The sequence below is a fragment of the Scyliorhinus canicula genome, chromosome 4 (assembly GCF_902713615.1).
Source record: "Scyliorhinus canicula chromosome 4, sScyCan1.1, whole genome shotgun sequence".
Classification (NCBI taxonomy): Eukaryota; Metazoa; Chordata; class Chondrichthyes; order Carcharhiniformes; family Scyliorhinidae; genus Scyliorhinus; species Scyliorhinus canicula.
Genome location: NC_052149.1, coordinates 100974457 through 100999678, shown reverse-complemented (window position 1 = coordinate 100999678; position 25222 = coordinate 100974457). Strand labels below are relative to the sequence as shown.

General features: G+C 51.8%; 1 protein-coding gene across 1 annotated transcript in view; it reads right to left on the bottom strand.

Annotated features, from left to right (window-relative positions):
* Positions 1–8207, bottom strand: part of uhmk1 (U2AF homology motif (UHM) kinase 1) — a 36723-nt gene extending 28516 nt beyond the window's left edge. The window contains exon 1 of the mRNA XM_038794906.1: positions 7781–8207. Within this exon, the coding sequence (XP_038650834.1) occupies positions 7781–8186 (406 nt within the window). The 5' untranslated portion in view covers positions 8187–8207. The remainder of the gene's footprint in view (positions 1–7780) is intronic.
* Between the last annotated feature and the right edge of the window lie 17015 nt (positions 8208–25222).

Genomic DNA, 25222 nt, shown 5'->3' with positions numbered 1-25222 from the left:
CCTACTTGTGACACTAATAAAGATTATTATTAAATGTTGTCTGGTCATCTTTGAAATGATGAAATAGACCTATTCAAATCAGTACAATCTGGAGGCGATCAAGTCGTCCTCCTGATATCAGTCTCTCAACCAACATTTTGTTTTCTATATTATTTCATGGCATATGGATGTTGCTGGCTAGACCAGCATTTAATGCCCAACCGTGGGACGGTACCACCACCTTCCTGAACTGCTGCTGGAACACGCAAGTGCTGTTCGGAAGGTAGTTCCAGGATCTGACCCAGCAACAGGGACGGTATGGCAGTGATAAATAGTTCCAGGTTCAGGATGGTGCATGACTTGGAGGTGAACCCGGTGTTGACATGCATCTGCTGCCCATGACCTTCCAAGGTGGTGGAGGTCACAGGTCTGGAAGATGCTGTCAAAGGTGCCTTGGTGAGGTTCTGCAGCACATCTTGTACACACTGCTGTTACTGTGCGTCAATGGTGGAGTGAGTGAATGTTTATGATTGTTGACATACCAATAAACAGGCTGCTTTGTCCTGAATGTTGTCAAGCTTCTTGAGTGTTGTTGGAGCAGCACACAATCAGGCAAGTACAGAGTATGCAATCATTAATCAACGTTTGGTCCCTACTACTCTTGGATACATAATTACTTAGCATCCCTTGTGTTTTATGAACAATATCCAGTTGGCCCTATGTCTCAATTATGTTCCATTGCTTATTACTAAGTTCAACAGAGGTATAGATCAAGCAGTTTCTCATGCAGGGAGATGGCACAGATACAGCGGGCCAAATGGCTGCCTCCTGCGCTGTAACCATTCTATGATTCTATTCTATTGTGGTTTGAATACAGACCTATGGCAAGTCAGTGAAAGCTATTGTGCCATGATTATGACCATTGTGTAAATGCAACAGTATTTCATAGATTATAGAATTTAGTGAAGAAAGAGGCCATTCAGCCCATCGAGTCTGTACCAGCCCTTGGAAAGAGCACCCTACTTAAGCCCACGCCTCCACCATATCCCCGTAACACCACCTGACCTTTTGGACAGTAAGGGGCAATTTAACACAGCCAACCCACTTACTTAATCTGCAGTGCTGGGGACCCAGGTTCGACTCCCGGCCCTGGGTAACTGTCCGTGTGGAGTTTGCACATTCTCCCCATATCTGCATGGGTTTCACTCCCACAACCCAAAAAGATGTGGTTAGGTGGATTGGCCATACTAAATTGCCCCTTAATTGGAAAAACAAAATAATTGAGTACTCCAAATTTAAAAAAAAAATCTTTTGACTGTGGGAGGAAACCGGAGCACCCAGAGGTATCCCACACAGACACATAGAACATTACAGCACAGTACAGGCCCTTTGGCCCTCGATGTTGCGCCGACCTGTGAAACCACTCTAAAGCTCATCTAGACTATTCCCTTATCATCCATATGTTTATCCAATGACCATTTAAATGCCCTTAATGTTGGCGAGTCCACTACTGTTGCAGGCAGGTTATTCCACGCCCGTACTACTCTCTGAGTAAAGAACCCTCTGACATCTGTCGTATATCTATCTCCCCTCAATTTAAAGCTATGTCCCCTCGTGCGAGCCATCACCATCCGAAGAAAAAGGCTCTCACTGTCCACCCTATCTAATCCTCTGAGTGCAAAGTCCACACAGTCACTCGAGGCCAGAATTGAACCCAGGTCCCTGGAGCTGTGATGCAGCAGTGCTAACAGCTGTGTCACCGTGCCACTGTCTTACTACACTTGAAGTCTGCTGCAATTAGCTCAGTTTTTTTTAAAAAGGGATACGTAATCTGCATTCAGCTCAGTCTTGTAATAAAAGCCAAAGGACAAGTAGATGACCCTTTATTAAGAATACATTTAACATTTAATTGCAGTGTTTTCAGTTGTAAAGATTGGATATATTTATGAGAAAGTTGCTGTGAATAAGTGCTTGACTATCACCACAAACAGAGGTTGGTTTTCATTGCAAGTTTGACTGGAATTGCTTTCATAGATTGCCCTGCTATACTCTGTGAAAATGCGACTAATGCTCAAACTATCCCTGCTGCTGCCACCATGTGCTAAACTACACATATTGATGTGGTGTACCCACCAGACAAGGTCAGCACTCCAAGAACACTCAGCAACAGTCTGGAGACTAACACTGGCACCAACACTTTTTAACATCTATAACAGGGGCAGCACTGCAGCACAATGATTAGCACAGTTCAATTCCCAGTCCAAAGATGTGCAGGTTAGGTGGATTGGCCATGATAAATTGCCCTTAATGTCCAAAAAAGATTAAGCGGCGTTCCGGGGATAGGGTGGTGGAATGGGCTTAAATGAGATGCTCTTTCCAAGGGCCAGTGCAGACTCAATGGGCCGAATGGTCTCCTCCTTCCACACTGTAAATTCTATGATTCTATAAACGACTTACCCACCACATCATCACCAAAGTTTATTTACACTGACAATATTCCCATGACAACTTAGGCAAATTTTTTCTAGGATATGGAAGCCACGTCAAAGTTGGCAAAATGGCTGAATATTTCTACAAGTAGAGTACTGCCTAATGCATTGTTTCTCCGTTCCATATTAAATGATTTGGCACACAACATCGCAAATGACACCTCAGTGGAGAAAAACTACGACATGGCCCAGGTCCTACCCATCTTGGTTAGAGCCTTTCCCACTTCCCTAACTTTCCCTCACCACCTCTGAACGATGGCTGAAAAGAGTAAGACACAAGTGAATATTAACCCCAGCACTCTGGCACAAGCTGGGTGCAAAAAACAACTTTGTTCGCACTTCAGCTGCAGTTCTGGTCTGCGACAGTGGTGTACTGTGCATCTGTATGGGCCTCAAGTCTTCACACACAACTTTGTCAGTAATGAGGATAATTGTAGGACTCCAAGATCTGCTTCAGTTCAGTGGTTACCAACCCTCCCTCCATTTTACAGGGCACAGCAACACACCGTGAAATAACTCAACAGCAGCAACTTAAGATCTCTCCATCCATGGAGACCTTTAAGACCCCCCCCCCCCCCAACTTACCATGTGGTTCTACCAAACACGCCCTGGACACAAATTGAACATCTCCAATCCATAACATTGATCAAACCTGGAAAAAAGCTTGTACAGAAAATATCTTTCCAAATAAAATCACTGGGCTGGATTCTCCAATTTTGCAGCTAAGTGCCGACGCTGGCATGGGAACAATGGTGTTTTACGATGCCAAAATTGGCGCCAAACCCTCACCGATTCGGGACCAGTTAGGGGCTAGCAGCAGCACTGGGTAAAACTCCTGGCTCCCGCGCCAAAAGTGGTCAGAGAGTGGTCAGGTCCGTGGCTGCGTCTGCAAATGACCAGCAGCGGTTGCGCCGTACAACACAGTGCCAGCCGCGCGCGGACCCGACTTGCCAGATAGTGCCCCCCTGGACCACCCCCTACCAGTGCCCCCTTGGACCCACCCCCCAACCAGTGCCCCCCTGGGCCACCCTCCACCAGTGCCCCCCCCACAGTCCTTGCCAAATCCACCCCCCCCCCCCCCCCCGGCCAGCTGTACGTCACCCCCCCGCCCCTCGACTATGGTGGCTCTGGGAAGAATCCGCAGCCGCCACGTGAGGTTAACGAAAACTGAGAGCACAAGTTATCTGTGTACTCGACCCATCGGGTCGGAGCATCGCGGAGGGCCTCCAGGTGACATCCCGAGGTCATCCCAACAGCGTGCGATGTACTACCGATTATGCCGTTTTGGAGGGGGCAGAGGATACAAAAACAGGCGCCACCCCCCGATTCGGTAGTGAAAAGGAATTCTCCGCCCGATTGCCAATTACAATATCGTCGTTGGGCAACGGAGAATCCCGCCCAACGTCTCCAACTCAATATCTCAACAAGCAGGCTTCAATCTCCCTTGGGAATATGTGAACTCTGAATAAACTTCAGACCAGACATGACCTATGTGACACCTGATATACAAGTGGAACCTCAAATGCTCGACTAGCTACAACTGCACAAACTTGAACCAAACTACGGAGCATATAACACCTTATTCCCAAATCAAATTTAAGGGTGCCCTGGAGTTATACTTGCTCTCCAGTAGGGCATTGGACTGGTTAGGAACTTGACATTAAAACTGTGACAACAGCTTCTGCTCCAAAGAGCCATACGAAAGGGTAAGTAGGTGAATATGCACAATGGCCCTTGATGCAATTTACTATTCGATGTGAGAAAACTTAGCTTCAAGTATTTTACAACATGTGATAAAGGCAGCTTGAGCTCTTGCGTTACACCAGGGACAGGTTGGAAAGGGAATGTGCTAATTGGAAATTTTTTACCGGAATACGGTTCACCGGTAAGAATATATATCTTGCATTCAGAATGCAGAATCATAGGTTCTAAGTGGAAGTGCGGGGACCTGAATTCACTGTACATTTTTGAAAAAGTCAAATAAGAATGGGATTTGTACAATAGGGAGAGAGATTTCACTGAAATGCTGTTAGGTATCTGTGGTAAATCTAGATGCCAGTCCCCACACATTCAATTATTTAGGTAGCAGGAAAAAATATTTTTTTCACCATTACAGCTGCTGACTTCATTCTTTTAACTTTGAGTAAGCCTTTTAGACACGTCTACCACTTGTATGGGTACAATCCAAGTTCCCTGACTCACTAAGGATATTGGAGTTGTGTTCGCAAAACTCTTTTACAGCAAAAATATTTCTTTTACTTGACCTTGCATAGTTGCTTGGTATCATTGCTGCACAATTTGAAACATAGAAGATTAGAATATAATAGGCAACTTGTTACATTGAGCTTTCGTACAGGACTGCACAATTTTAGCGTTTTAGAAGTAGAGCAAAGATGCATTTTTTGGCTTGTATACTATTGGGAAGAAAAATCACGATTGCACAAATCAAGATGCAGTGTAGCAGTGGCTAGCACTGTTGCTTCAATGCCAGAGACCCGGGTTCAATTCCCAGCTTGGGTCACTGTCTGTGTGGAGTTTGCACATTCTCCCCGTGTCCCAGTAGGTTTCCCCCTGGTGCTCCGGTTTCCTCGCAGAAGTCCCGAAAGACGTGCTTGTTAGGTGAAATAGACATTCTGAATTCTCCCTCGGTGCACCTGAACAGGCACCATAGTGTGGTGACTAGGGATTTTCACAGTAACCCCATTGCAGTGTTAATGTAAGCCTACTTGTGATACTAATAAAGATTATTGAATTGGGTGAGTGAAGAGGTGGGCTCCACAACCACATATATAGACAGTCAATGATGCAAGATGATTCTTTGACTGCGAGTCTTCACAGGTAATTAAGTATTTAAAGGTCCAGACAAAGCGACTGGAGAGAAGAGGGATCTCTCTCTCCAGTCACTCCATCTGGACCTACAAAGACGTAATTACCTGTGAAGACTCGCATTCAAAGTATCATCTTGCATCATTGACTTTGTCTATATACGTGGTTGTGGAACCCACCTCTTCACTCAGCTGATGAAGGAGATGCACTCTGAAAGCTAGTGATTCGAAACAAACCTGTTGCACTTTAACCTGGTGTTGTAAGACTTCTTACTGTGCCCACCCGAGTCCAATGCCAGCATCTCCACATCATGATTATTGAATGTTCCAGGGCAAAGCAATTGCTAGTACAGTGTGGGCTGAATGTTAATTCATCTAATTACAAGTTAATTGTGAGACACCTCTGTGAAGAGTGGTACATTTGAATGACCAAACACCAAATTGTTCTTGTCCTAATCCTGACTTTCAGATGATGTGCTAAATTCAGGCTCAATTTGCCCTGCAGATGATGTGAAAGATTGTATGGCAGTATTCAAAGAGTAATGTAGTTCTCCCTGGTGTCCTGACCAACACAACTGACGATCTTTATAAAAGGAACAAATCGGTTTGCTTACCAGATTTACAGATTGCAAGACCGGTTTCCTGCATTACAACTGTGACTCCACTTGGAAAAGCATTTCATTGACTGTAAAGCACTTTGAGGGCATGAAAGGTGCTCTAAATATGCAGGTTCTTTATCTTTTCAAGGAACTGGCTACATATCCTGCCAAAACCTCCCCAACCCAAAGGCCCAGAATTTACACTAAGGCTTGTGGTGTGGCAAAGCAGTTGCGCCTTCCCTAAGTTTGCCTGTAGAAATTTACATCAAAACAATGCACAGCTTTACTTCATTACTTCCACAATCCTGTGTCACGTCTGCAAAAGCCCCATTTAACTCAACACTGCTTCCACAACACAAGTTTCTTCCATTTGCGTCAATTTTGAGTAGCTGTAAACCGATGCCTAAAATGTTAGGTTCAACTGAACCGGATGATATTCTTCTGGTATTTGATATATTTGTCTTTACTAAGATCTGCACTGTATCTTCCAGATCTTTGAATGTTGTTACTAGCATCTGAAACTGCTTCATTTAAAAATGAAAAGCAGACACAATAATAATATGAACATTTAAGTTGGGGAACATTAAAAAGATAAGAGATTTACAAAATTCATGATAGTATGTAACCTCCTCCTTTACTGGGGACATGACTGGTTTTGAAATGTGGCCATATGCTGATTGGATACACAAGGCATTTTGGCAAAAGTTGCATGGGCCAAAATCAGCATAGAAAGTATCAATTTTTTGCATTGTTGGATCAAGGAAATTACAGCCTTTCAATTTAACCTAGAAGAATCATCAAAGAGCAGTATTATGGACCACCAAGCATTGCCAGAGAAAACCGGCTGAATGCTATTAACCAATTCACCCATTTAGGGAGCACATCTCTGTTGATGCCACCATAGAAAAGGAAGTGGACTTGATGCCACCATCGAAAAGGAAGTGGACAAGAGGCTGTTGAAAGCATACAGTGCATTTGACAGGCTCAAGATTAGCTGACAGGACCACACTTCAATCATGGAAAAAGCCAACATCCACAGCATTGCGGCCACCTTCTGCAAAATCTACTGCGTCAGGCAGGTCACATTGCCCAGATGGATGACAGCTGGCTGCCCACGACTGTGTGGCACAAGAGCTGACAATTGGCCCCATGCATACATGTCAAGGGCTCACTCAAAGTCTCTATGTGCTACGTCGACTATTGGTGGCAAGTGCAGGCCCTAAATTTGATGCCTGGAGACACTATGTCCAGTGCTACAGACACCTTAGCGATCGACTGAAAAACTAGCATGGAAGAGAAGGAAAGATCAAACTACTCCCAACAGCGACTGCATCTTCACTTCTACCAATGTGGGAGAATCTGGTCATGGTTTGGCCTAACTAGCTGCCAGCAGGCCTGCAGTTGTTGAATATAAACCTTCCTAAAATCTTTGTCTGAGAAGAAAAACAGAGATAGAGAGAATAATGGAATTGCAACTGTAATTTGAATTTCCATGCATCAAATACCCACTGAAACAGGTCAAAATTAAACAAAGCTATGCTCTACTCCAAAATCCAAATGCACCGGAACCCTTCAGTTTACTGCCCATATAATCCAATATCAGTAGTGCATTGCACAAATTACACATCTCAAGGCCCTGAAGTCTGTTCTGCCATTCTCAGATATCCGCGCTAAGATTTAATTCACACAAAATGATCTCAAATAAAAACAAGTGCCGGAAAAAAACACAGCGCCTCTGGTAGCATTTCTGGAGGAAACAGTTAATGTTTTGAGTCAAACGTGACTCTTCTTCGGCATGGAAAGAAATCCCAACAGGGTTTTCATTCGAGTAGTTCAGAATCAGGAACGCTGTCGCCACTCGGCCCCGTCCACCGCCCTCTATATTTACCGATATTTCGGTGGCCTTGCAGGTCCTCCAAAACGCCGCTCTCGGTCAGGAAGCCGTAGTCCGACTTGGTGTCGTGGACGAACTGCTTGACAGCGGCCCGGGCCGCCCCCGATGTCACCCGATAGACGGCGGCCGATGACCCTTTGCCGAGGCAGCGGTGCGCCCGCCACATCCGCCCAGTGGGCCTGGAAGACGCCCAGCGGCGGCAGGTTGAAACCGTGCCGCTCGGGCTCCGGGTACCAGCCGCCTGCGTGGTACCGCGGTCTGGGTCTCGGGGGCCTGGATCTCGCCCCGATGTAGGTCGCCATGACAGGAGGCCGGCTCGGCAGGCCGACTGCCTGTAAACAAGGCCGCAGACTCTGTGTGTCGGCTGCCGCTTGATGGACAGGAAAGGAACCGCACGCATGCGTGCCGCCGCTCCCGGCCCCGCCCCTTCCTGACGTCTGATAAACAAACACTGACGCATGCACATTCTCCGCGATCTTGATTGGACAATGCGACGTCCGTCAAACAAATAGGCCCGCCCACACGAACAAGGACGTCACAGAGTCCCATAATTCACAGTGCAGAAGGAGGCCATTTGGCCCATCGACTTTGCACCGGCCCTTGGAAAGAGCACCCTACTCAAGCCCACACATCTACCCTATCCCCGTAACCCCACCCAACCTCTTTTTTTTGGGCACTAAGACCAATCCACCTAACCTGCACATCTTTGGACTGTGGGAGGAAACCAGAGCACCCAGCGGAAACCCATGCAGACATAGAACATAGAACGATACAGCGCAGTACAGGCCCTTCGGCCCTCGATGTTGCACCGACATGGAAAAAAAAAACTAAAGGCCATCTAACCTACACTATGCCCTTATCATCCATATGCTTATCCAATAAACTTTTAAATGCCCTCAATGTTGGCGAGTTCACTACTGTTGCAGGTAGGGCATTCCACGGCCTCACCACTCTTTGCGTAAAAAACCCACCTCTGACCTCTGTCCTATATCTATTACCCCTCAATTTAAGGCTATGTCCCCTCGTGATAGCCACCTCCATCCGCGGGAGAAGGCTCTCGCTGTCCACCCTATCTAACCCTCTGATCATTTTGTATGCCTCTATTAAGTCACCTCTTAACCTTCTTCTCTCTAACGAAAACAACCTCAAGTCCATCAGCCTTTCCTCATAAGATTTTCCCTCCATACTAGGCAACATCCTGGTAAATCTCCTCTGCACCCGTTCCAAAGCTTCCACGTCCTTCCTATAATGAGGCGACCAGAACTGTACGCAATACTCCAAATGCGGCCGTACTAGAGTTTTGTACAACTGCAACATGACCTCATGGCTCCGGAACTCAATCCCTCTACCAATAAAGGCCAACACACCATAGGCCTTCTTCACAACCCTATCAACCTGGGTGGCAACTTTCAGGGATCTATGTACATGGACACCGAGATCCCTCTGCTCATCCACACTACCAAGAATTTTACCATTAGCCAAATATTCCGCATTCCTGTTATTCTTTCCAAAGTGAATCACCTCACACTTCTCCACATTAAACTCCATTTGCCACCTCTCAGCCCAGCTCTGCAGCTTATCTATGTCCCTCTGTAACCTGCAACATCCTTCCGCACTGTCTACAACTCCACCGACTTTAGTGTCGTCTGCAAATTTACTCACCCATCCTTCTGCGCCCTCCTCTAGGTCATTTATAAAAATGACAAACAGCAACGGCCCCAGAACAGATCCTTGTGGTACGCCACTCGTAACTGAACTCCATTCTGAACATTTCCCATCAACTACCACTCTCTGTCTTCTTTCAACTAGCCAATTTCTGATCCACATCTCTAAATCACCCTCAATCCCCAGCCTCCGTATTTTCTGCAATAGCCGACCGTGGGGTACCTTATCAAACGCTTTACTGAAATCCATATACACCACAACAACTGCTCTACCCTCGTCTACCTGTTCAGTCACCTTCTCAAAGAACTCGATAAGGTTTGTGAGGCATGACCTACCCTTCACAAAACCATGCTGACTATCCCTAATCATATTATTCCTATCTAGATGATTATAAATCGTATCTTTTATAATCCTCTCCAAGACCTTATCCACCACAGACGTTAGGCTCACCGGCCTATAGTTACCGGGGTTATCTCTACTCCCCTTCTTGAACAAAGGGACCACATTTGCTATCCTCCAGTCCTCTGGCACTATTCCTGTAGCCAATGATGACCTAAAAATCAAAGCCAAAGGCTCAGCAATCTCTTCCCTGGCTTCCCAGAGAATCCTAGGATAAATCCCATCCGGCCCCGGGGACTGATCTATTTTCACCTTGTCCAGAATTGCCAACACTTCTTCCCTACGCACCTCAATGCCATCTATTCTAATAGCCTGGGTCTCAGCATTCTCCTCCACAATATTATCTTTTTCTTGAGTGAATACTGACGAAAAGTATTCATTTAGTATCTCGCTTATCTCCTCAGCCTCCACATACAACTTCCCACCACTGTCCTTGACTGGCCCTACTCTTACCCTAGTCATTCTTTTATTCCTGACATACCTATAGAAAGTTTTTTGGTTTTCCTTGATCCTACCTGCCAAAGACTTCTCATGTCCCCTCCTTGCTCGTCTCAGCTCTCTCTTTAGATCCTTCCTCGCTTCCTTGTAACTATCAAGCGCCCCAACTGAAACTTCATGCCTCATCTTCACATAGGCCTCCTTCTTCCTCTTAACAAGATATTCCACTTCTTTGGTAAACCACGGTTCCCTCGCTCGACCCCTTCCTCCCTGCCTGACTGGTACGTACTTATCAAGAACATGCAATAGCTGTTCCTTGAACAAGCTCCACATATCCAGTGTGCCCAACCCTTGCAGCCTACTTCTCCAACCAACACATCCTAAGTCATGTCTAATGGCATCATAATTGCCCTTCCCCCAGCTATAACTCTTGCCCTGCGGGGTATACTTATCCCTTTCCATCACTAACGTAAAGGTCACTGAATTGTGGTCACTGTTTCCAAAGTGCTCACCTACCTCCAGATCTAACACCTGGCCTGGTTCATTACCCAAAACCAAATCCAATGTGGCCTCGCCTCTTGTTGGCCTGTCAACATATTGTGTCAGGAAACCCTCCTGCACACATTGTACAAAGAACGACCCATCTAATGTACTCGAACTATATCTTTTCCAGTCAATATTTGGAAAGTTAAAGTCTCCCATAACAACTACCCTGTTACTTTCGCTCTTTTCCAGAATCATCTTCGCCATCCTTTCCTCTACATCCCTAGAACTATTAGGTGGCCTATAGAAAACTCCCAACAGGGTGACCTCTCCTTTCCTGTTTCTAACCTCAGCCCATACTACCTCAGAAGAAGAGTCCCCATCTAGCATCCTTTCCGCCACCGTAATACTGTCCTTGACTAACAGCGCCACACCTCCCCCTCTTTTGCCCCCTTCTCTGAGCTTACTAAAACACCTAAACCCCGGAACCTGCAACAACCATTCCTGTCCCTGCTCTATCCATGTCTCTGAAATGGCCACAACGTCGAAGTCCCAGGTACCCACCCATGCTGCCAGTTCCCCTACCTTATTTTGTATACTCCTGGCATTGAAGTAGACACACTTCAAACCACCTACCTGAACACTGGCACCCTCCTGCGAAGTCAAATCTGTGCTCCTGACCTCTATACTCTCAATCTCCTGTACCCCAAAACTACAATCCAGGTTCCCATGCCCCTGCTGAATTAGTTTAAACCTCCCCAAAGAGCACTAACAAATCTCCCCCCCAGGATATTGGTGCCCCTCAGGTTCAGATGTAGACCATCCTGTCTATAGAGGTCCCACCTTCCCCAGAAAGAGCCCCAGTTATCCAGAAATCTGAATCCCTCCCGCCTGCACCATCCCTGTAGCCACGTGTTTAATTGCTCTCTCTCCCTATTCCTCATCTCACTATCACGTGGCACGGGCAACAACCCAGAGATAACAACTCTGTTTGTTCTCGCTCTGAGCTTCCATCCTAGCTCTCTAAAGGCCTGCCTGACATCCTTGTCCCCTTTCCTACCTATGTCGTTAGTGCCAATGTGGACTACGACTTGGGGCTGCTCCCCCTCCCCCTTAAGGACCCGGAAAACACGATCCGAGACATCACTTACCCTTGCACCTGGGAGGCAACATACCAAACGTGAGTCTCTCTCGCTCCCACAAAATCTCCTATCTGTGCCCCTGACTATTGAGTCCCCAATTACTAATGTTCTACTCCTTTGCCCCCTTCCCTTCTGAGCAACAGGGACAGACTCCGTGCCAGAGGCCCATACCCCATGGCTTACCCCTGGTAAGTCCCCCCCCCCCCACATGTATCCAAAACGGTATACTTGTTACTCAGGGGAACGACCGCAGGGGGTCCCTGCACTGACTGCTTCTTCCCAGTCCCTCTTACAGTTACCCATCTATCTCCAGTCTTTGGTGTAACTACTTCCCTGAAGCTCCTATCTATGACCCCCTCTGCCTCCCGAATGATCCGAAGTTCATCCAGCTCAAGCTCCAGGTCCCTAACACGGTTTTTGAGGAGCTGGTGTTGGGTGCACTTCCCACAGATTAAATCAGCAGGGACACTGACGGCGTCCCTCACCTCAAACATTCTGCAGGAGGAGCATTGTACTGCCTTCCCTGACATCACCTCTAGATTTGAAAAAAAAACAAGAAAAAGAAAAAGAAAGGAAGAGCTTACCTGATATTCCCTCAAACCCTGCTCCCGCTGAAAGGTAAGCAAATTTAAAGGCACTCACTCACCTTCACGACAGGCCCCTGCTCCCGCTTCCCAACCACCGTGGGGTGGGGGAGTTGGTTAGAGGAGGAGGTAGGGTGGGAAACACTCACGAAGGAAACACACAGGGAGAATGTGCAGACTCTGCATAGACAGCGTCTCAAGCCGGGACTCGAACCTGGGACCCTGGAGTCGTGAAGCAACTGTGCTAACTACGGTGCTACCCTGCCGCCAGGAGGCCATTCAGCCTATCTTGTCTGCGCCAGCTGCCCAAATGAGCAATTTGCTTAATGCTATTTTTCCTTAAACCTGCATATCTTCCTTTTCAGTTAACAGTCTAATTTCCTTTTTAATGCTTCAGTTGAACCTGCCTCCCCCACACCGACAGGGAGTGCATTCCACTCCCTAACCACCCACTTTTCCTCATGTCGCTTTTGCTTCTTTTACCATTTACTTTAAACTTATGCCCACTCATTCTCAATCTTGTGGGAACTGTTTCTCCCTATATGTCCAGACCCTTCATGATTTTGTGTAGCCCTCTCAAAGTGGGCTAGAAAGCTGGATTGTTATGCAGAACAAGGCTAGCAGCGCGGGTTCAATTCCCATACCAGCTTACCCGAACAGGTGCTGGAATGTGGCGACTAGGGGCTTTTAACAGTAACTTCATACTTGTGACAATAAAAAATTATTATATGGGGCTGGTTTAGCACAGTGGGCTAAACAGCTGGCTTGTAATGCAAAACAAGGCAGCAGCGCAGGTTCAATTCCCATACCGGCCTCCCGTACAGGCACCGGAATGTGGCAACTAGGCTTTTCACAGTAACTTCATTGAAGCCTACTTGTGGCAATAAGCGATTATTATTATTAATCTCCTCTCAGCCTTCTTTTCTCCAGGGACAACAGCCTCAGCCTTGCCAATTGATCTTCATAACTGAAGTTTCCCATCACAGAACCATTTGGCCCATGGAGCCTGCACCAACCCTCCGAAAGAGCACTCTACCCAGGTCCACTCCCCTGCCCACTCTAACCTATCCCTGTAACCTAACTTGCATATCTTTGGACATGAAGGGGCATTTCCAGTCCACCTAACCTGCACATCTTTGGACTGTGTGAGGAAAAACCGGCGCACCCGGAGGAAGCCCAAGCAGATACAGGAAGAATGAAAGCTCCACACAGTCACTACCCAAGGTCAGAATTGAACCAGGGGCTGATTTAGCTCACTGGGCTAAATCGCTGGCTTTTAAAGCAGACCAAGCAGGCTAGCAGCACGGTTCGATTCCCGTATCAGCCTCCCCAGACTAGGGGCTTTTCACAGTAACTTAATTGAAGCCTACTCGTGACAATAAGCGATTTTCATTTTTCATTTTCATTCTTGTAAATATTTTCTGCACCCCCTCTAATGCCTTCACATCCTTCCTGAAGTGTGGGCACCCATGACAGGATGCAATATATTAGCTGAGGTTAAACCTGCACCTTCAAATTTTTTACAATTTTCACAAAATATCAATAACAAAAATTACTAAGAAAAAAAAGAACTAAATTAACGCCCATCATTAGCAAAGAACAAATATACACGTCCCTTCAGCCAAAACAAAGAGACAACCCTCCCCCACCTCCCTCCCCCTCCCCCCCTTCCCCCCCTTCCGCCCTCCCCCCCTTCCGCCCTCCCCCCCCTTCCGCCCTCCCCCCCCCTTCCGCCCTCCCCCCTCTTCCGCCCTCCCCCCTTCCGCCCTCCCCCCCCTTCCGCCCCCCCTTCCGCCCCCCCTTCCGCCCTCCCCCCTTCCGCCCCCCCCCCTTCCGCCCTCCCCCCCCTTCCGCCCTCCCCCCCCTTCCGCCCTCCCCCCCATCCGCCCTCACCCCCCCTTCCGCCCTCCCCCCCTTCCGCCCTCCACCCCCCTTCCGCCCTCCTCCCCCCCCCCTTCCGCCCTCCCCCCCTTCCGCCCTCACCCCCATCCGCCCTCCCCCCCATCCGCCCTCCCCCCCCTCCGCCCTCCCCCCCCTCCGCCCTCCCCCCCATCCGCCCTCCCTCCCCCCCTTCCGCCCTCCCCCCCCCTTTCCACCCTTCCCCCCCCTTCCGCCCTCCCCCCCTTTCCACCCTTCCCCCCCCCTCTTCCGCCCTCCCCCCCATCCGCCCTCCCCCCCCCTTTCCACCCTTCCCCCCCCCTTCCGCCCTCCCCCCCTTTCCACCCTTCCCCCCCCCCCCCCCCCCCCTTCCGCCCTCCCCCCCTCTCTTCCCCCCCGGGTTGCTGCTGCTGCTGGCCTTTTTCTACCGTTCTGCCAGGAAATCTAGGAATGGTTGCCACCTCCAGAAGAACCCCGGCACTGATCCCCTTAGGGCAAATTTCACCCTCTCCAATTTAATAAACCCCACCATATCGTTGATCCAGGCCTCCATGCTTGGGGGCCTTGCATCCTTCCACTGGAGAAGAATCCTACGTCGGGCTACTAGGGACGCAAAGGCCAGAATACTGGCCTCTTTCGCCTCCTGCACTCCCGGCTCCTTTGCAACCCCAAATATTGCGAGCCCCCAGCCCGGTTTGACCCTGGATCCTACCACCCTCGACACCGTCCTTGCTACGCCCTTCCAAAATTCCCCCAGTGCTGGGCAGGCCCAGAACATATGGGCATGGTCTGCTGGGCTCCCTGAGCACCTAATACACCTGTCCTCGCTCCCAAAGAACTGGCTCATCCTTGTCCCGTACATGTGTGCCCTATGCAGCACCTTAAACTGTATGAGGCTAAGCCTCGCTCAAGAGGAGGAGGAGTTCACCCTTCCTAGGGCGTCCGCTCACGTCCCCTCCTCAATCTCCTCACCCAGCTACTCCTCCCATTTACCCTTCAGCTCCTCCACCGAGGCCTCGTCTACCTCCTGCATCACTTGGTACGTTGCCGCGATCCTCCCCTCTCCAACCACACCCCAGAGAGCACCCTGTCCTGGACCCCACGCGGCGGCAACAGAGGGAACTCCACCACCTGCCGCCTGACAAACACCCTTACCTGCATGTACCTGAAGGTGTTCCCCAGGGGGCGCCCGAACTTCCCTTCCAGCTCACCCAGGCTCGCAACCTTCCCGTCTACAAACAGGTCCCCCAACCTACTAACACCTGCCCTGTGCCAACTGAGGAACCCGCCGTCAATTCGCATAGAGCGACACTCGGTGTTCCTCCCCACCCCGCACCAGACCCCTCCAGTTCCTCGACTCCCTCAGTGCCATGGCCAGGGGTTCAATTGCCAGCGCAAAAAGCAGGGGCGACAAGGGACACCCCTGCCTCGTCCCTCGGTATAACCGAAAATACTCTGACCTGCTCCTAATCGTAGCCACGCTCGCCATCAGGGCCTCATATAACAGCCTCACCCACCTGACAAACCCCTCCCCAAACCCGAACCTTTCCAGCACCTCACAGAAGTACCCCCACTCAACCCTACTAAAGGTCTTCTCCGCGTCCAACGCCACCACTATCTCCGCCTCCCCTTCTAACACCGGCATCATTATAACATTCAAGAGCCTCTGTATGTTAGTATTCAGCTGCCTCCCCTTTCACAAACCCCGTTTGATCCTCGTGGATAACCTGCGGCACGCAGTCCTCTATCCTCGTGGCTAAAATCTTCGCCAACAGCTTGGCGTCTACATTTAAGAGCGAGATCGGCCTGTATGACCCACAGTGCAGGGGATCCTTGTCCCGCTTAAGGATCAAGGAAATCAGCGCCCGAGACATTGTCAGAGGCAGAGCCCCCCTTCCCTTGCCTCGTTGAATGTCCTAACCAACAGGGGGCCCAACAGGTCTGCATACATCTTATAGAATTCGACCGGGAACCCATCCGGCCCCGGCGTCTTCCCCGACTGCATGCTCCCTATCCCTTTGTCCAGCTCAACCGGCGCCCCCAGTCCCTCCACCTGTCCCTCCTCGGGAATCTCAGCCGGTCCAAAACGCGCCCCATCCTCCCCTCCTCCGCTGGGGGTTCGGACCGAAACAGTTCCTCATAAAAGTCCCTGAAGACCCCATTAATGTCTACCCCCCTTCGTACCCCATTCCCTCCCCTATCCTTAACTCCACCAATCTACCTGACTGCATCCCGCTTACGGAGCTGGTGCGCCAGCATCATGCTCGCCTTCTCCCCATATTCATACACCGCTCCCTGTGCCTTCCTCCACTGAGCTTCTGCCTTTCTGGTGGTCAACAAGTCAAACTCAGTCTGGAGACTACGCCGCTCCCTCAGCAATCCCTCCTCCGGAGCCTGTCCACCCTCACCATCTCCCCCACCAGTCTCTCCCTCTCTCTCTGCTCTCTCCTCTCCTTGTGGGCTCGAATGGAGATCAACTCCCCCACGAACCACCGCCTTCAGCGCCTCCCAGACTGTCCCCATTCGGACCTCCCGATTGTCATTGGCCTCCAGGTGCCTCTCAATACATCCTCAAACCCGTCCCCCCACCTCCTCATCCGCCAGCAGCCCCACCTCCATGCGCCAAAGCTGATGCTGGTCTCTCTCCTCCCCCAGCTCGAGGTCCACCCAGTGCGAGGCATGGTCAGAAATGGCTATCGCCGAATACTCAGCATCCTCCACCCTCGCAACCAGCGCCCTGCTCATAATGAAAAAATCAATCCGGGGATAGGCCTTATGCACATGAGAGAAGTATGAATATTCCCTGGCCCTCGGCCTCGCAAACCACCATGGATCCACCCCTCCCATCTGGTCCATAAACCCCTTGAACACCTTAGCCGCCGCTGGCCTCCTACCCGTCCTGGATCTGGATCGATCCAGTGCCGGATCCAGCGCCGTGTTAAAATCCCCCCCCCCCCCCCCCCCCCCCGCATTATCAGGCCCCCCGCCTCCAAATCTGGAATCCGGCCCAACATGCGCCGCATGAAACCTGCATCGCCCAATTCGGGGCGTATACATTGACCAGTACCACCCGCTCCCCCTGCAGCTTGCCGCTTACCATCACATACCTCCTGCCGTTGTCTGCCACCACATTCGACGCCTCAGACGACACCCTCCTCACCACCAGGATCGCCATCCCCCTATTTTTTGTATCCAGCCCCGAATGAAACACCTGGCCTACCCATCCCTTCCTCAATCTAACCTGATCCGCCACCTTCAGATGTGTCTCCTGAAGCATGGCCACATCCGCCTTCAGCCCTTCAGGTGCGCAAACACGCGGGCCCGTTTGACCGGCCCATTCAGTCACCTCACATTCCAGGTCATCAGCCGGATCAGGGGGCTACCTCCCCCCCTCCCCCGCCGACTAGCCATTACCCTTCCTCAGCCCACCACGTGCCCGCCCCCCCCACCCCCGCTCAGCCTGTTCCCCACGGCGGCAAACCCCCTCTACATACTGTAGCTCCTTTTTGGCCATTGCAGCAGACCCCGGTACACCCCCCCCCCCAAAGCTAGGACCCCCCTAGCTGCGTTGCTCCCTCCATTGCACTCCCGCAAGTCAGCTGACTCCTGCTGACCCCGGACACTCCCGCCACCCCCCCCCCCCCCCCCCCCCCCCCCGGCGTGGGGCTTCCCCTCCTCCCCAGTGTCCACCAATAGGCTTTCCTCCTCCCCCTCCCGCTCTCAAGCGGGAAAAAGACCACGCTTCCCATCTCCGGCCCCACCCCTTCAACCCTCAGCATGGGAAAAAGCCCGCGCTTTCCACCTGCCCAACCCCACCTCCTCTAAAGCGGCCCGGTCTCCTCGCGGGGCCCCAACCCCTCTTCACACCATCAGCCCCCCACACTGCAGGTCTGCCCCCCTCCTCGAGCCCATCCACCAAACCTAAGCAGAAAACAGTGCCCCACCCGCCCTGAAAACAACAAAGAACCAACATTAAACAGAGAACCCCCCCTCAAAATATAACACAGTTACATGCAGACCCCCGCACCCGACCCTCAGTTGGAGTCCAACTTCTCGGCCTGCACAAAGGCCCACGCCTCCTCCGGGGACTCAAAGTAAAAGTGTTGGTCCTTGTAGATGACCCACAAACGCGCCGGCTGCAGCATGCCAAACTTCACCCTCTTTCTGTGGAGCACCGCCTTCGTCCGATTGTACCCGGACCTCTTCTTTGCCACCTCCGCACTCCAGTCCTGGTAGATCTGTACCACCGCGTTCTCCCACCTGCTGCTCCACTCCTTCTTGGCCCACCTGAGCACATACTCCCGGTCAGCAAACCGGTGGAACCGCACCGGCACCGCCCGTGGCGGCTCATTCGGCTTGGGCCTCCTGGCCAATATTCTATGGGCCCCCTCCAGCTCCAGGGGCCCCTGAAAGGACCAAGCTCCCATCAGCAAATTTAGCATGATGACCACGTAGGCCCCCATGTCTGACCCCACCAGCCCTTCCAAAAGGCCCAGGATCCGCAGATTTTTCCGCCTCGACCGGTTCTCCATCTCCTCGATCCTCTCCTGCCATTTTTGATGGAGCGCCTCGTGCATCTCCACCTTCACCGCGAGACCTAAGGTCTCGTCCTCTCTTTCGGAGGCCTTTTGTCGGATCTCTCGGATCGCCACCCCCTGGGCCGTCTGGGTCTCCAGCAACTTATCAATTGAAGCCTTCAACGGCTCCAGCAGCTCCGCTTTAAGCTCCCTGAAGCAGGGCTGGAGAGTCTCCTGCTGCTCCTGCGCCCAGTGCCTCCATGCCTCCCGATCTCCGCCCGCCGCCATCTTGTGCTTCTTCCCTCGCTTCTGCTTTGGCGTTGCAACCACTTTCTTACTCGCCCTACTCCTGGTCCAGGCCATATACTGCTGGGGAAATGTTGCTGAGTCCTTCCCACATCGGGAAACATCGAAAAAGTACCGCAGGGGGCCCTAAAAAGAGCCCAAAAGTTCGTTCCTGGCGGGAGCTGCCGAACGTGCGGCTTAGCTCCGCATAGCCGCAACCGGAAGTCCAAAATGTTTTTATTAAAGTTTTTGTTTATGGCAAGGCAATCTAATAAACATATAATTCAATGACATACTTGCCTCAATCATAACAGACATTATAAATAAACTTTACCATTTTACTACACATATCCAAGGTGTGGTCGAAATTTACACTTGTGTTAAAAAAAAGAAATTACGAAAAAAGGGACAACTGGCCTATTTACATTGTTATAAAGATTTCACTTTCTCCTCGCTGTAGTTGGTGTTGCCTCCTCCCTACCCCAGTCTAACCTCCCCCATCCTCCTTGTCCCCTCTCTGACTATTTCTTCCCTCCCTCCCACCATGCATCCTGTACCCCCCCCCCCCCCCCCCCTCACCCCCTAGTTGCTGGTCATGAACAGGTCTTCAAAGAGGCTGCTGAATTGCTTCCACGTATGGGGGAACCCTTCCTCTGATCCCCTGATGGTGAATTTTATATTTTCTAGCTTTAGGAACTCAACTAAGTCGGATAGCCAGTCTGTAACTCTGGGGGGCACTGCCAACCTCCATCCAAGCAGGAGTATCTGCCGGGCAAGCAGGGTGCAGGCCCCTCTCCCCACAAAGAGCTCTGGATGCGAAGGGGTAGAGGGTGGTCAGTCTAAGCAGCAACCTTGGGGGATGGAGGGGGGGGGGGGGTTCGGGGCTGGTTAAGGTGGTTTGTTTTTGCGACGGTGGGCTTGTTATTTTCTTCTTTCTTGTATTGTTGTTTGTTATTATTTATTATTCTGTTTGGGGGGGGGGGGCGGGGGAGTTCTTGTTTCGGTGTAGAACCACACCTTGTCTACTTTAACTGTGGGGAGAAAATTTGTTGTTGAAAAACCTGAATAAAAATTATTTTTTTTTAAAAAGAGCTCTGGATGCTCCGAAACCTCAAAGACTGCCACTATGGTGCATGGCTGCATCTTCACCCCCGCTGATCATGGCCTTGAAGAAGGAGATCCAGCACCTGCTCAGCTTGGGGCAGGACCAGAACATATGGGTATGGTTGGCTATTTGCCCCCCCCCCCCCCCCCCCCCCCACAGAACATATGGGTATGGTTGGCTGGACATCCCCCCCCGACACTGCATACGTTCATTCTCCACCTCCAGGAAGAACCCACTCATGCGTGTCCTGGTCAGGTGCACCCTGTGCACCACCTTTAATTGCATTAGGCTTTGCCCTGTGCAGAGTTTCGATCCAGAGTCATCCCCCTGTCTCCATACCCAGTTCCTCCTCCGATTTTTCTTGTATTTCATCCAGTGGGGCCCTTACCTCATCTATGCCGGCACAGGTACTGTCCCCTGGTTCGCCCTGAGCAAGTTGTTACAGTTGGGTATCTGGGGGAATGTAGTGGTCTCCTTGTGTTGGAAGTTCCATAGCTGCAGGTAGCGAAGGTTGTTCCCTTTCAGGAGTTGAAGCTTCTCCACTAATTCCCCCAGAGTTGCCATTATCCACATTCAGATCCCCCAACATCAGCCTCCCTTCATCCTTTCTCCACGCTTTGTAGGTATCTTCGCTGGAACAAATCCATGCTTTCTGCAGATGGGGACTGTGGTAGTATGACTAGGGGTATTACGGTACCTGGGAGTATGAGCTGCCATTGGTGCAGAGGGCTCGCTGCCCATTGGCCCAAGTATCGTGTTTTCTATATGTTCATTGGTCAAGAGGAAGGTAGCTCCGTCTACGAGGCGGGGTATAAGAACCCGTGTTCCCCATCAGCCAGGCCATTTCTGTACTCCTGCTGCAGGGCTCACTTCTTGCTGATTAAAGCCTTTCGATTCGGACTTCAGCCACGTTTCGTGTCCATTGATTGTGCATCAATTTAATAAGTAAGATTTTTAAAGGATGGAGCTCCGCATCAAGCCGTAGTGTCTTCGACTCAGCCCACACGCGGCAAATGCAACAGCCACCTTTAAGCACTGGCAGGCTTGCTTCAACAGCTACCTTAGCACGGCGGAAAACATCCCGACGAAGGAGAAAAAGCACCGCCATATACACGCTCATAGAGGACACGACAGACTACGACGCGGTTATGGACCTGCTCAAAGGACACTTCATACGGCCGGTAAACCAAGTCTACGCTCGGCACTTACTAGCCACAAGGCAGCAGATACCTGGTGAGTCACTGGACGATTTTTACCTTGCCCTCCTTGTGCTGGGGAGGAACTGCGCTGCCCACAGGTGTCTGCTGCTGAGCATACTGAACTCCTAATCCGAGACGCCTTTGTTGCAGGCATGCAGTCCTCGCAGATCCGCCAGAGACTGTTGAAAAGAGAAACCTTAAGCCTCACGGAGGCACGGGCCCTCGCCACCTCCTTAGATGTCGCAAACCAAAACGCACGCTCATACGCCCCCGACCGCGTGGCGGACCCCTGGGCAGCGTAGAACTCAGCTCTATCTCTCCCACGGACTTGGACTCCCCCCAAGCCTGCGCCGCAGGGCGCCACGAAAAACCCGTGGGGCACCGTTGCTATTTTTGAGGCCAGGCAAAGCACCACCGACAACGTTGCCCAGCCCGTTCCGCAACCTGCAAGGGCTGCGGGAAGAAAGGCCACTTTGTGGCCGTCTGTCAGACAAAGGCAGTCGCTATGATCCCAGGCAGCGACCGCGGGACTCCCCCTTCACTCTCTACAGGGGCCCCGTGCAGCCCGCAGACCTTGCTACCCCCATCCCCCAACGCCACGTGCGACCCCTGGGCGCCGCCATTTTACGCTCCCGATGCAACGCGCGACCCCCGGGCGCCGCCATTTTGGACCTCCGACTCCACGTGTGGGGAACGAGCGCTGACATTTTGTCCACCCCCCACCGTGTGCGACCGACGGGCGCTGCCATCTTGGGTCGGCTCCGAGGACCCCGCGGGTGACTACTCCCTGCCTGAAGACTCCGACTATCTGCCATGACTCGCTTCACTCACGCTGGGCCAGTCTCGATTCCGCACCCTCTCTACAGCAACAACGAAGATTTTACTCAATGGCCACAAGATGAACTGCCTGCTGGACTCCGGGAGCCCGGAGAGTTCGTCCGCCCCACCATGGTAAGACGCTGCACTCTCCCTGTCTACCCGGTTAAGCAAAAATTCACCCTGGCCTCCGGCTCTCACTCAGTACAGATCACGGAGTGCTGCATAGCAGACCTCACTGTCCAGGGGAGGGAGTTTAAAAACTACAGGCTATACGTCCTCCCTCACCTCTGCGCGGCAGCACTCCTGGGGTTAGACTTCCAGTGTAACCTCCAGATCCTAACATTTAAATTCGGCGGCCCAATGCCCCCCCTCACTGTCTGCAGCCTCGCGACCCTCAAGGCCGATCCCCCGTCCTTGTTTGCGAACCTGTCGCCACCAGGAGTCGATGGTACAGTGCCCAGGACCGGACTTTCATCAGGTCCGAGGTTCAACGACTTCTGAAAGAAGGGGTCATCGAGGCCAGCAACAGCCCCTGGAGAGCACAGGTTCTGGTGGTAAAGTGCGGGGAGAAGAATAGGATGGTCATAGACTACAGTCAGACCATCAACAGGTTTACGCAGCTGGACGCGTACCCTCTCCCCCGTATATCCGACCTGGTCAACAGGATCGCGCAGTACAAGGTCTTCTCCATGGTGGATCTCAAGCCGCCTACCATCAGCTCCCCATCCGCGCGAGTGATCGCAAGTACACTGCGTTTGAAGCGGACAGGCGGCTCTACCACTTTTTAAGGGTTCCCTTCGGTGTCACAAACGGGGTCTCGGTCTTCCAAAGGGAGATAGATCGAATGGTCGACTAATACGGTTTACGGGCAACCTTCCCGTATCTCGATAATGTCACCATCTGTGGCCATGATCAGCAGGACCACGACACCAAGCTCCGTAAATTCCTCCAAACCGCAAAACTCCTGAACCTGACCTACAACAAGAACAAATGTGTGTTTAGCACCGACCGTCTAGCCATCCTCGGCTACATAGTGTGAAATGGAATGATAGGCCCCGACCCGGAACGCATGCGCCCCCTGATGGAGCTCCCCCACCCCCAATGCCCCAAAGCCCTCAAGCGCTGTCTTGGCTTTTTCTCCTATTACGCCCAGTGGGTCCTCAATTACGCCGACAAAGCCCATCCCCTCATCGAATCAGCTACGTTCCCCCTATTGATGGAAGCCCGCGAGGCCTTCAGCCGCATCAAAGCAGATATTGCAAAGGCCACGATGCGAGCTATCGGCGAGTCCCTCCCCTTCCAGGTCGTCCAAGGCCGATGTAGCTCTGGCAGCCACCCTCAACCAAACGGGCAGACCCATGCCCTTCTTCTCTCGTACCCTCTGTGCTTCTGAAATCCGCCACTCCTCGGTTGAGAAGGAAGCACAGGCCATAGTAGAAGCTGTGCGACACTGGAGGCACTATCTGGCCGGCAGGAGGTTCACCCTCCTCACAGACCAACGGTCAGTGGCCTTCATGTTCGGCAACGCACAAAGGGGCAAGATAAAGAACGGCAAGATCTTGCGATGGAGGATCGAATTGTCCACCTATAATTACGACATATTGTATCGTCCTGGGAAGCTGAACGAGCCTCCCAATGCCCTGTCCCGCGGCACCTGTGCCAACGCACAAGTGGACCGTCTTCGATCCCTCCATGCGGACCTCTGCCACCCGGGGGTCGCCCGCTTCTTTCACTTTGTAAAGACCCGCAACCTGCCCGCCTCCATCGAGGAGGTCAGGACAGTCGCTAGGAACTGCCACATCTGCGCGGAGTGCAAGACGCACTTCTACCGCCCCGAAAAAACGCATCTGATAAAGGCTTCCCACCCCTTTGAACGCCTCAGCATGGACTTCAAAGGTCCTCTCCCCTCTACCAACCGCAACACGTACTTCCTCAACGTGATTGACGAGTACTCCCGCTTCCCGTTCGCCATCCCCTGCCCCAACATGACCACACCCACCATCATTAAAGCCCTTCACACCATTTTCTCCCTGTTCGGATTCCCCGCTTACATTCACAGCGATCGGGGGTCCTCCTTTATGAGTGACGAACTGCATCAATTCCTGCTCAGCAGGGGCATTGCCTCCAGCAGGACGACCAGTTACAACCCCCGGGGTAACGGACATGTCGAGAGGGAGAATGGTACGGTCTGGAAGACGGTCCTGCTGGCCCTACGGTCCAGAAATCTCCCAGTCTCCCACTGGCAAGAGGCCCTCCCAGACGCCCTCCACTCAATCCGGTCACTACTTTGCACATCCACGAATCAAACGCCTCACAAACGCCTTCTTGATTTTCCCAGGAAATCTTCCTCAGGGACCCCGCTCCCGACCTGGCTGGCTACCCCCGGGCCCATCCTGCTCCGGAAACACGTGCGGGTCGAGAGGGTCCAGCTGCTCCACGCGAACCTGCAGTACGCGTATGTGGAGTATCCCGACGGCCGACAGGACACGGTCTCCCTACGGGACCTGGCACCCGCCGGATCCCCGCCATTGCCCCCGGTGCCAGCCCCCCCAACCACAACTGCTTCCGGCAGGCGCTCCCCTCCCTGGCCCGCCAACCCCCTTACCCGCGCTGCCTAGAGGACCGGACGCCCCTTCCCCGGACCAGCCCCCGCCAGCTCTGACTAGGGGTACAGACGCAGCCACAAGGACCGGATCATCGCTCCCGGAGTCACGGACGCCCGCAACTCCAACGTCTCCAGCGAAGCTCCGCAGGTCGCAAAGGACGTCCAAGGCCCCCGATTGGCTGAGCGAGTCTATGTGAACTGTTGTTTTTTTTTTTCTTGCTCTCTCGTCTCTTTTTCTCTCAAACCTGTATATAGTTACTGTGTTCTGACACGAACCTGTACATAGTTTTCGGGCCAGTGGGCAGCCACCGTTGGAG